This window comes from Arvicanthis niloticus, chromosome 6 (assembly GCF_011762505.2).
Source record: "Arvicanthis niloticus isolate mArvNil1 chromosome 6, mArvNil1.pat.X, whole genome shotgun sequence".
Lineage (NCBI taxonomy): Eukaryota > Metazoa > Chordata > Mammalia > Rodentia > Muridae > Arvicanthis > Arvicanthis niloticus.
The window spans coordinates 93,298,663-93,310,956 of record NC_047663.1 but is presented as its reverse complement, the minus strand read 5'-3'; the positions used below and the strand labels follow the sequence as shown (position 1 = coordinate 93,310,956).

The 12,294-nt window shown below is 44.1% G+C and overlaps 1 protein-coding gene across 2 annotated transcripts in view; it reads left to right on the top strand.

Annotated features, from left to right (window-relative positions):
• Adcy9 (adenylate cyclase 9) overlaps positions 1–12,294 on the top strand; it is a 122,763-nt gene that overhangs the window by 73,460 nt on the left and 37,009 nt on the right. For both annotated transcript variants that reach the window (XM_076937302.1, XM_034505845.2), the window contains exon 3: positions 11,302–11,492. In XM_076937302.1, the coding sequence (XP_076793417.1) occupies positions 11,302–11,492 (191 nt within the window). The remainder of the gene's footprint in view (positions 1–11,301; positions 11,493–12,294) is intronic.

The window sequence follows — 12,294 nt, the reverse complement described above, 5'->3', positions numbered from 1 at the left end:
TGAGGTGGCCCAAGTTGGATTCTGTCTGCTTTCTAAATTTGCCTCGAGTAAGGCCTCAGCAGGGACAGTGGAGGAAAACCTTCCCTGGAACACGCTCTCCCGGCTCAGTCATGTTAGCATTGTGACCATGTGCCTAGTTAAACATTCAGGCCCCCAACATTGTGCAGTGATGTGTTGAAATACATGTGCCACTTGTAATGGGCATGAAAGATCAGTGAGCTCAGGTGTTTGTATCTTGATCTATTTTTAGAAATCAAATAGTATTCTGCTTAGTCAACAAAATGATGGACTGGGTATTATGTCTATCTTGCACCTTACTGACATAAATTAGTATAGTTATGCTCTAACTGTATTTTGGGAGGAAAGTTTTAACAGGAAGGGTGATATGTAGGAGGAGCCAAGGTGGGAGGAGTACCGAGAGGAGAAGTAAGGAGAGGAGGAGGAGAAGGAGAGGAGGAGCTAGGTGATGAGAGAGAAAGAGAGAGAGGGGCCAGACATGGAGGCAGATGTTCACATGTCTCCGCCAGTCAAAGATAGTTGATATATCTAAGTTGGGTATTAGGTTACACTTCTGATTGATATTGAACATTACCAAATTTATAAAGCCATTGGTTAACATTAAAAAAAAATTGTATAAAAGCAAAAAGAAGGGGGCATGGGATAGGGGTTTCTAGGGAGGGGAAATGGGGAAGGGGATGGCATCTGAAATGTAAATAAAATATCCAATAAACAAACAAACAAACAAAAGAAAAGAAAAAACACAAAACAAAACAAAAAAGACATCAAATAGTAAAATTTAGTGTATGTAACAAAGAGGAAAATATGGTGTATTTCACAAGTATTCACACCAAAAACACCTTTGAGGATATCGTGTCAAGCTGAAGCTATATAGATACAGATTCTGAATTGCGTTAAAAATCTTTGAAATCTATTTGTTTTATGCAAATGACTCTTTTGCCTGCATGTGTGTCTGTATACCACGTGTGTGCCTGGTACTCATGAAGGTCAGAAAAGGGTGTCAGATCCCCTGGAACTGGAGTCATAGTCGGTTGTGAGCCATCATGTAGGAACTGGAAATTATATTTGGCTCCTGTGGAGGAGCGTTCAGTGCGCTTAATCTCTGAGCCATCTCTCCAGCCCCTGGATTACATTTTAAAACCAAATTTTCATCTCATTTATGTTTTTCTGAAGCTATCCCAGTGTTTCCTGTACTTCCATTCCTGTTTCTTAGGTTATCTGCCACTCTGCATGAATCTGCTGTGTCTGTTTCTGAAGTGGCTGTATAGGGAAACTTCTGCCTTGTAGTACTGGTCCTTGAATGCTATCCATGACAAGAATTTATATTTTTAATGGTTTCATATCTAGTTACACTTCTTATTTACCCATCCTTTGTTTTAATTTTTAACCACCTGGAGGCTGTTGAGTTCATTAAATCCTGGCAGTAAGAGCGAGAGTGGAGCCTTCCTGTTCCTTATGGTAGCTGACAGCCCTATACAGCTACTTAAAATTTAAATTGCATTAAACAACACAACAACAAATCCAGATTCTCTATCATACTTGCCTTGTTTGATGCCGCCTTGGTATGCAGTTAGAGCTAGACAACGCAGGAGTTGGCCCCATCCAGCCCACTGGCCTCCCACACATCGTCTGTTCCTTGCATCGAGCTCAGGGCCTTTAAGAACAGTCCGCTTCACTTGTGGGACCCTGTAGAAGTTCCTCCTCTGGATCCGGAACTTAGCCCAGCTCCATGCTGCCGAAGTGTTGGGACCTTTTATCAGCAATACTTTGGCACCTGTTCCCACCTGGCAGAGACTTAACCTCTGACCTTTGTCAGGTCTTGTGGGTGTTTCTGTGGCTGTTTCTCATTTCTCATTGATAGCAGATGCAGGCACATTAGCCTCAACTGACAGCAAGCAGTTACAAGCAGTTTTCCCTGCCTGAATCTTCTTCTAGGTCTTATATTGTGCTGGCCTGAAACTATGTATCCCAGGCAAGTCTCACAGGGGTGTTTTGTATATTTTAATCCTATTATCATATATTGTGTTTAATATGAGTCTCATAAGTCCCCCTGCCTCAACTCCCACATGCTAGGATTACAGGTGTGCACCATCACACTTGGCATCAGGAGTTCAGAGTTGATGTCTGCTAGTGCTACAAGGTTTGGTTTTTGTTTTTTGTTTTTTGTTTTTTTGTTTTTTTTTTTTTCCCTCCAAGTTATAGAACATTTATTCAATGGGAAACCTCACAATATTGAAAATTGGTGAATCTCATATATCAATATGATCAAATCTCAAAGAGAACACTCCACAAAGACAGCAGCTTCTAGAAAGAGTACTCGTAAGGTGATGTCATCCATATGAATTAGTAGTAGTGTGTGCATGTGTGTGTGTGTGTGTGCACGTGTGTATGTGTGCGTGTGTGTATGTGTATGTGTGAGTGCAGCTATTTAGAGGTCAGAGGACAACTTTCAAGAGTAATTTCTCTCCCCATTCTGTGATTCCTGAGATGGACTCTGGTCTCCTCCCCACCTGCTTCCTTGAGTTTTAAAAGGTACATTAGTGCAGCTTGTTGTTTAAGGGTGTGTACTTAGTAAGAGCCTGGGGAACAGGTGCTTGAATGGTGTGATGGTTTCTCCATCTTAGGTCAGTTGGATCACAACTCTTCAGTATATTTTTTCTGACACATTTTCTTTGTCTAAAATATTCTGAAACAAATTCAGATTTTCATCTTCCTCCTCCTTCTCCTCTCCTTCTCCAGGTTCTCTTTGTGCTGGCTTGGAGCTCTGTAGCCCAGGCAGACTCCTCCCTTCCCCTCCCTCTCTTCTGAGACAGTCTGTGAGGCTGGTCTGGTCTCAAACTCCACTCCACAGCCAAGGGTGGCCTTCAGCTTCCCATCTGTAAGGCTGGGGTGCTGGGATCGCAGACATAAGCCACCACATGGAGCTCATGTTCTTTTAAAACATACTCCAGACCAAAATATGTAATAATACAGAAAAATGAACATTTCCTGTCATCCTAGGGTCCTGTTACGTGTTGGTATACACTGTGGTTTGCTTTAACAAAGCCAAGCATAGTTAAGTACAGTCTGCTTTCCTGTGGGACTAACTTCACTGAGTACTGTGTCATCTCAGGGGTGAGCACCTCTCTTCTTCTGGAACCTTCCTTCTTAGACTTCTATCTGTTTCTTCCTCTCACTGCAGCTGTTTCCCCAGGGTCTTTGGTAGCCATGTGGTCAGGGAGCCTCTGAGGGTTCCTCCAGCCCCTTCTCTCGAGTAAGGTCTATCCCCGTTGGTGTTTTCTGTTAGCTGTGTCTGTGTCAGGTGCCCTCTGCCTGTCCTGTAGAAAGGTACTCACCCACTTGCTTTTAATTTCAGCTTGTGCATGAGTCTGCAGCATATCTGTGATTTTCTGAAGGTGTTCATGACAGTCCTACTGTGCCATAGGAAAGCGAGTCTCCCACACCCTGACTTTCCCTCGAACCAGAGGATCAGCTTCATATGTGCACAAGCAGTGTCTTGGAGGTTTAAGTCTTGGATACCCAACAGTCTATCCCATGGACAGTTTTGATTCTCTTGAAAAGAGAAAATGAGAGACTGCTGCTCCTGCACAGATGAAATCGGAGATCTTGGAGGTGCTTACAAGGAACAGGGTTTGGAATAAGGCCAGTAGCTATGATCCCTGCTACTTGGTAGGCTCGGCAGGAGGATTGCCACTCCGAGGCTTCAACTACAGAGTGAGTTCAAAGGCAGCCTTTGCAACTCAGTAAGACATTGTCACAAACAGTATGAGGGACAGAGATAGCTCAGATAGCTCAGCTATAGTCAGGGTCAGTCTAATCCACAGAACTCAAACAACAAACAAACAAAGGGTTGGGGACTTGACTCTGCCATGCATCCCATAAACAAGGAAATGTAGTCTGAAAAACTGCTTCAGACACTGGAGCAGCCCTGACACAGAATGTTCATTGAAAGAAAGAGTAACAGGCTGGAAAGCTGGCTCAGTGCTTAAGAGCACTGGTTGTGGCTGCTCTTCCAGAGGACCTGGGCTCAATTCCCAGCACCTACAAAGTGGTTCATTACTATCTATAACTCCAGTCCCAGGGGATTCAGCACCCTCCTCTGGGCTGTGTAGGTACCAGATACCCACATGGTACACAGATATACTTGCATACAAAATATCCAAGCGCGCGTGCGCGCGCGCGCACACACACACACACACACACACACACAGAAAGAGAAAGAGACAGACAGACAGACAGACAGACAGACACACACACACACACACACACACACACACACACCCTGATGATTTTTAAAGTGGGAAATTTGCACCAGACCTGTCCCTTTAACTACAGTGTGATTTAGAAGAAAGCAAGAAACTCAAATAGACATTTCTACAAAGTAACCAGTGCTGAAGCCTTGTGTGGCTACTGAAAGGGTTAATCAAGTTCTTAAGCATCCTATTATCCCTTTATATAACCTGAAGCTAGAGAATAGATTGGCACCTGTGGTCTATGGATCTGTGCCCCATTCTTCCCAGCTGAAGATGCTCCTCAGAGGTGTGGATGCAGGAGCCACAGCCCACGAGTCAGCAGAAATGCGCTTTGCCCACCCATGCCTGAGTGAGGAAGAGCCAGCGTCAGAACTCCTGCCTTTGTGGCCACATGTTGGGAGCACTGTGAGACTGTGGTGCCCACATGCTGTGGAGGAGCTGTGTTAGCAGCCTAACACCCCAGCTGGGTGTTGGTCCAACCTTTCTGGCTACACTACAAATGTGAGAGTTACAAATCTGGTGATTCTTAACACTATCTTGTGAAGGTCAAGTTTTGTTTTGTGAATCTCTCACAGACTTTTGAATTCTTGCCATGTAGAATTTTCAGTTCTTCAAGGTTATTTAGCACGATTTCTTATTTATATGTTTTTCTTCCCTGGCTCCACCACATTATCTGTTTCTAAGTCCCTTTTAAGAAACAGGTTTTTCCCCCTTTATTCGACACCCATGCTTTGCTTTGAATGCTCAAAGCATGCATTCTTCTTCCTGGCTTTATTTCTTCTTGAAATGTTAGAGCTTCCTCATCTTGTTGGGGTTCACTTAGTTTTATTTCTTTTTGTTTTTAAAACATCTTTGATTTGTTGAAGAGTAATTCTCTAAAGTCTACGATCCCATGATTTCTAGTGTATTGAAGAGTTGTGTAACCATTACAACCGTACTTGACAGGTCCGTCCACCGTGCCACAGAGGAAGCCTCTATCAGTTGGCAGTTCATAGCTGCTTCTGGTCTTTTAAGCCCGGCTGTCTCCTGGTCCTCCACAGTAGTCAGCCTGGGCCTCCATTTCCCCTTTGTGCTTATTTAACTCATTGTTAAAATGCCCTCAGCCAACACCAGGCTGCTTTCTGTCTCTTCCAGTTTCCTCACTGTGGGGGACATTTCACTGAAATGGAACCATTTGTGAGTGACCTTTTGAAACTGGCTTTTGTTTCCACTGAGGAACCTGTGATTTTTTTTTTCTTTTTTCAAGATATTTTTCTGTTTGGTTTTGCACATTATTTACCTGTTACATATCCTCAGATTTACTTATTTATTTGCAGTGTCAGTCTAGAGAACAGCCTTGAGCAGGGTAAACAAGCGTCACACCACCGAGCCTCACCTGCTTCTTCAGTTTTAATTTCTTTTCTTTCTGGAATCAATTTTCTGTGTGTCTGTTTCATACTTAAACCCCTGGGAACAGAAACAGACTCAGACACCTTTGCTGCTGCACAGGGAAACTTGCCTCCTCTGAGACACCATAGTTGTCTGTTTCTCCCAGCTCCTGGCATTGCCCCTAAGCAAGATCGACTAGCAGCATTGTCTGGCCCTTTAAGCCCTGTGTTCCATAGTAGTTACCCTGGGCCTCCACTTCTCTTCTGTTACCCACTCATTTTAAAAGCATGAATGACTCCTGAGCATCTTGCCAGCAGAAGCCTGGGACCCATGGATCCCCTCATGGGGATTGTGTTAAACTTTCACTTCCTGTCCTCCCCTTCACACCAGCTGCCACTCTCCTTGTTTCCTTAGTTTTCCTGAGTTAGTCCTCAGCTGCCATGTAATGCCCACAGCAGTCCTATGCAGTGATATCACTACCATGTTGCAGAATTTTCATTTTAAGGATGAGGAAACTAAGGCCAGTAGTTTCGTTTGACTCGGTTTCCATAGCTACAGCAGCTTCTTTCTGTGTTTTAGTCCTCAGCCCAGGTCCTGATGCTCACCAAGGACTCGGTGTGGATTGGGTTTGCAGGGTGAGTGAATGGGTATGTGAAGGCGTGAGCACATGGACCCTGCAGGCTGCTGGGAGTGAGCACATGAACCCTGCAGGCTGTTGGGAGTGAGCACATGAACCCTGCAGGCTGCTGGGAGTGTGCACATGAACCCTGCAGGCTGCTGGGAGTGTGCACAGTGTGCTCTTCCAGAGTCGCTGGCCCTGCAGCTTGGGTGAAGACCAACCATAGCTGAAGGTTGATTTTATTATTTGGATTGAATTTTTTTTTTACAGATAAAAATCTCACCAGTATACACATACTACTTGATGAAACCTGTGATTATCATCAAGTACTGAGCCAACAAGTCAGTTTCTACAGCCATTTGTCTTACCTAGGAATAAAAGAATTTGATCTATATAGAATTTTTTATTGTTAAAAGATGAAAATATTTTAACCAAGCTTTTGCTCTTAAGCAGAAACATTAAAAGTTTTTTTTTATAGATATTGGTGTTTTGATAGGTTGAGAGTGCTTTTAATTTTTATTTTCCTTATTGACCAATTGAACTTTAGTTTAAAAATAATTTTTATTTTCTTGACCATTTCAAATACACAGGACCAAGGGAAGAGACGTTAGGATGTTTATGAGCCAGCCCAGGCTCATTGCCTCTCCCGTGTTTGTTGTTTGAAATCATTAGTGAGGTCAGCTTCTAGGCATTCGTTGTGTTGTACTTTAACCCCCAAGTCACATCTTAAGCACGCTTTCCTGGCTTTTTAAAATTTTTTCTCTTTCTGGAGCAGTGACCCTCAAGTCCTTAGATTCCTGGTGACTGAGGAGTTCTCACTCCCAAGCAAGCACCCACTGAAAAGGACACGATAGAAGACTCTATACACCCTTCTCTAAACTGAACTTTGTCATTTATTCATACGCCCGGTCACTAAAACTGACCATCAGTGTGTACAAAACAGAACTTTTGTCCTCAAAGAACCGATGATACACAGTCATCCCCTAGTATCATCAGGGAATTGGTTTAAGGATTCCCCGTGGACACCAAAATATGAGAATGTTCATGTCCCTTATGTAAAATGTCATATTTTTATATAATTTATATAAATTGTTCTGTATACTTTAGATTATCTCTAGATTACTCATAATACCCAGTATAGTGTAAATGCTATGTAAATGTTTGATACAAAAAATTATATAAGCAGTAGACAAGGAAAATGTCTGTGTATGTCCAATTCAGACACATCTTGTTTTGTTTTGCATGTATGTATATGTGATATGCATGTGTATACATACGTGCTTATATGTGTGTATGTGTTCTCATGCATGAGTACATCTGTGCACATGCATGGGAAGGCCTGAAGTTGATTCGAGATGTCTCCTTCCATAGCTTCCCACTCTATTTATTGAGGCAATTGAACCCAGAACCATCAATCATCTAGACTAGTTAGCTGACTTGTTCTGGGGATCCCATCTCTGCTTCCCAAGTGCCAGAATTAAAGGTAGCTGCCACAGCTACCTTACTTTACATAGATTTTGAGCATATGAACTCCAGTCCTAATGAAGCATTTTAACCACCGAGCCATCTCTCCAGGTCCCCAGATACAATTTTCTGAATAAATATTTTTGAGCCACAGTTGAATTCATAGATGAAGAATCCACAGGTGAGAAGGGCAGACTAAAGAATACTTGAGGGATGGAGAGGTGCTCAGTGGGCAAGAAAGCTAGCTGTTACACTGTGGGAGTCAGAGTTCAGATCCCTAGCGTCCACATAATAAGCTAAGTGTGGCTGTAACCCCAGTGCTGCAGGGGCAGAGCCCGAGTGGGGTGGGTGGAGGTAGGATTGCCAGTGCTTGCCTTAGATCTAGTGTCAATGATAGACCTGGTCTTGAGAGAATAGATGGAGAGAGATAGAACAGGATTCCCAGTGTCCTCTTCTGGCCACACATACACACACACACACACACACACACACACACACACACACACACACGGAAAGCTGGGTCTAGAATCCTAGCTACTTAGGAGGCCAAGGCAAGAGGATCAAATAGTCAGGGCTAGCCTGAGCTAACAAGTGAGATTGAATCCAGCCTAAGCAACTTAGTAAGACCCCAATTTTAAAACCAGAGAGAGAGAGAGAGAGAGAGAGAGAGAGAGAGAGAGAGAGAGAGAGAGCGCGAACTTCTAAAGCCATCTCTCCCCAAGGATCTGTAGGCAGTTAATGTTTCCTGGGAGAGGGAGAGAAGTTTCCTTTGTTTGTGTGTAGGCACCGGGAAGTTGTCAGACGTCTATAAATAACTCCTCGCTCGTGGTCTTGTAAGCAACCCTCATTAAACTCATTGGGCTACCAAAAACTCATACAATAAAGTAAAAGATACAAGGAGCCAGCAAGAATGAGAACTTAGCAAGAGAGGGTGATGGTGATACATATGTATCACAATATATTGTACATATGTATGTATTAAAGCGTCCTAACAGAACCTGCCTACCGTGGACTGGGTCCAGGGTACTGTCTCCAGTGTGGAAGGAAGGGAGGAAAATATCCAAGGAGGTGAGCTGTGAGAGCCCTGTACATGAATTCTTTCACTAGGCGGGAACACAGTAGGAAGCACCTCTCCTCTCTGCAGCCCTGTAAAATGAAGCTGGGAAAAGACAGGACTGCTGCTGAGGTAAAAAAATTACCAAGAAAGCTCTCAGGAAATACCAGTAATTATCCTCCTGTGTATGCAAGTCTAACAAGATAAAGGCTTTGTCTGCCTGATTTTGGCCTTTTAACCCAGATGAGTTCTAGTCCTGTCAGAGGGCAGGGTCTGCGAGGGTGGTTACCCAGAGATCTTAACACTCAGGCAAGGCGAGCCCAGGGCCTCTTTTGCACAGCGGTGCACCTTCCGGGATGCTCAGCCTACCTTTATGTTTTCATGCTGGCGTCCCTTTAGTGTGGGCAGCAAGACTTACTTTAACTGTAACTCTCCATGTTAAACCATAAGTAAAAGGGTACTTACCTAGTACGTTTCCTTGTTAGAAGCCTGTGCAGGTCTGACATTTGCGCAGGAGCAGTGCTGTATCTCCAAGTTGGCCATTCTGAGCTCAAGAGAGGTCCAAGTTAAGAGCAAGTTGGAGCAGTTCTACATCTGCTTTCCTGTGTAGAAGGAGCATGAGAAGGGCCCCTGATGATGGGCAAATCAAGCACATTGATTATAACAGCTGCCCTCATCAGGCACACTGTGCACTGAACAGTGCTATAAAGGCCATCTACGCAGACTCTTGAAGTATCACCCCAGTCTCATGGGATGATCCTCTTCTCAGTCTCACAGACCAGCAAACAAGATTAAGTACCTCATACAGGTAAGAGGTAATGGAGACCAAGCCTCCTGCTGAGGGCTGCTCTTCAAAGAACACACCCTTATCCTGTATTGGCCTCCTGACAAAGAAATATCACCTATTGCTGGGCAGTGGTGGCGCACGCCTTTGATCCCAGCACTTGGGAGGCAGAGGCAGGTGGATTTCTGAGTTCGAGGCCAGCCTGGTCTACAGAGTGAGTTCCAGGACAGCCAGGGCTACACAGAGAAATCCTGTCTCGAAAAACAAAACAAAACAAAACAAACAAACAAGAAAGAAATATCGCCTGTCACTACCAACCTCTTAGCCCGTGTCTGCCTTTTCCACTGGCCCTTTACTCTTTTACCCTACTTCCCAGTGCCATCCATGACACAGACTCTGGTGACATCACAGACGAGTGCACTGAAGGATAGCTGCTCCCCTGGCTACACACACACACACACACACACACACACACACACACACACAGACAGAGAGAGACAGAGATAGAGAAGAGAGAGAGAGAGAGAGAGAGAGAGAGAGAGAGAGAGAGAGAGAGAGAGCGCCTTGCCAAAGGTTCTTTTATTGGAGGGATCCCCTCAGACTATTCTGGAAATAACACTGTCTGGGGATGAGTGCCTGCTGACCTCACTTGGAGGTCATGCTATTGGAGGAAGCTTTCTGTCCTAGTCCGATGGTTCTGTCATAACAGAATACCACAGTCTGGGTAATTTATAGAAGTTATGTCTCAGAGCTCAGAAGGCTTGTCTCAGATCAAGACATTAGTTCTGATTTGGTTGTCTGGTGAGGGCTGTATCCTTCTGAGGAACTATCATCACAGAGCTGAAGAGAAAGCTGTTCCAGTACTACATTAAGTCTTTATAAAAACCTCAGTCCCACCCACAAGCGATCAACTCCTTGTGAGCGAGCTGCCACTGGTAGCCCTGCCTCTTAATCCTGTCAGTAGCAGCCTTTCCGTTTTAAAGAACTTTGCATGCTGATGACATAACCACTGTCACACCTGTTCACCCATCATCTGGGGGCACCCTCTTCAAGTGACAGATTCCACACAGGTCCCAACCGTAGCTCATGTGCTATGTGCCCTCCTGTCTCTCTACATTCTTCGTAGTATACATAACGTGCTTGGTGAGTGCACATTGGCATGGTATTCCAGACACCAAGCAACAGCCAACCCCAGGGAGACATGACAGCAGAGACAGGCTGCTGCCACAGGGTGCTTCTGAGGGTGTGCTCAACCTGGGACCAGGAGGCCATGCTCAGGCTTAGGCTCTTAAGGTGCACTTGCTCAGCCTCTCTAGTTTAGGTACCATTTCCTCCAGGAAAGGCTGCGTTTTTCTCTTGCAGTGCAGTTGGACAGTTTCCTGGACGAAGGGCCTTGCCTGATGTTGCGATCACCCTCTTGTTGGGATGGCTCCTTATAATTAATGGTCAGGGATGGGTATTTACAAGTCAGAACCAAACCAAGCATACTGTGGAGCTGGCCTCCAGTCTGTTCTGCTTTCTTCACAAAGCAGACATGAGATGCCTTCGTGGAAGAACTGTTAACATTGATTTTAGTTCCCAGAGGTAAGCCATGCAGCCAGCCATGAGCAAACATTATAGAAGTTAACAGTGCAACTTGGAGGCAATGCTCTCTGAGGCTGCATCTGACTGGGAAGAGCCAGCTGCGCTTCAGCCAACCACAGTTTCCGTCTATGCTGATTCTTATTTTTATCCGTCATAGGTTTGAAGACATACCTGATATCGGGTCAGAGAGCCAAGGAGTCCCACTGCAGCTGTGCAGAGGCCCTGCTTTCTGGCTTTGAGGTCATTGACGACTCACGGGCGTCCTCAGGCCCTAGGGGACAGGGGACAGCATCACCAGGGAGTGTCAGTGACTTGGCGCAGACTGTCAAAACCTTTGATAACCTTAAGGTTAGTTTTTATTTCTTTCTCTCTCTCTCTCTCTCTCTCTCTCTCTCTCTCTCTCTCTCTCTCTCTTTCTCTCTCTCTCTCTCTCCTACAACTTTGTAGTAATCCTACAGCAGAAAACATGAACTAATTACCCTATGGCAGATGACTCAGGATGCCTTTCAATTTAGTTTTTTTTTTTTTTTTGATTTAAGAATTTAGTATAAAGTTAGTTACATTGCACATTTTTAATATCCTTGAATTTAGCATTTACACGCCTCCATTTTTCTCTCTGTTTTGCTTAAAAATATTTCTCAGTTTGGTTACATTTTTTCTTTAGCCTGTGGTGTCTTTGAGAGCCTCTCAAAGACAATGATAACGTCCGTGAAGGTAATTTTCTTTATATCATGCTTGGAGAGCTAGAATCTATTTTATTTTGGAGACCACCTTAAATACTCTTCTGTTTTTTGAAATCCACAATTTTATGATTATCTTTTTGTTTTGTTTTGTTTTGTTTCATTGGTTTTTGGTTTTTCGAGATGGGATTTCTTTGTGTAGCCCTCAATATCCTAGAACTAGTTCTGTAGACCAGGCTGGCCCCACACTGACAGAGTCACCATTAGAGGTGTGCACCACCAACCACCTTGCAACTTTGTGATAATCTTAAATTGTGTTGGTATGGGTGAATCTTGCAATATAGTTCTATTAAAAAAAAAAAAAAAAAGAACATTGGTGAAAATATTCTGGTATTTTGTTACTGCAACAGAGATCTCCTATGATAGTCAGAAGTGCCTACGTCTGGATTGGCATGTCATAAGAAAGTACT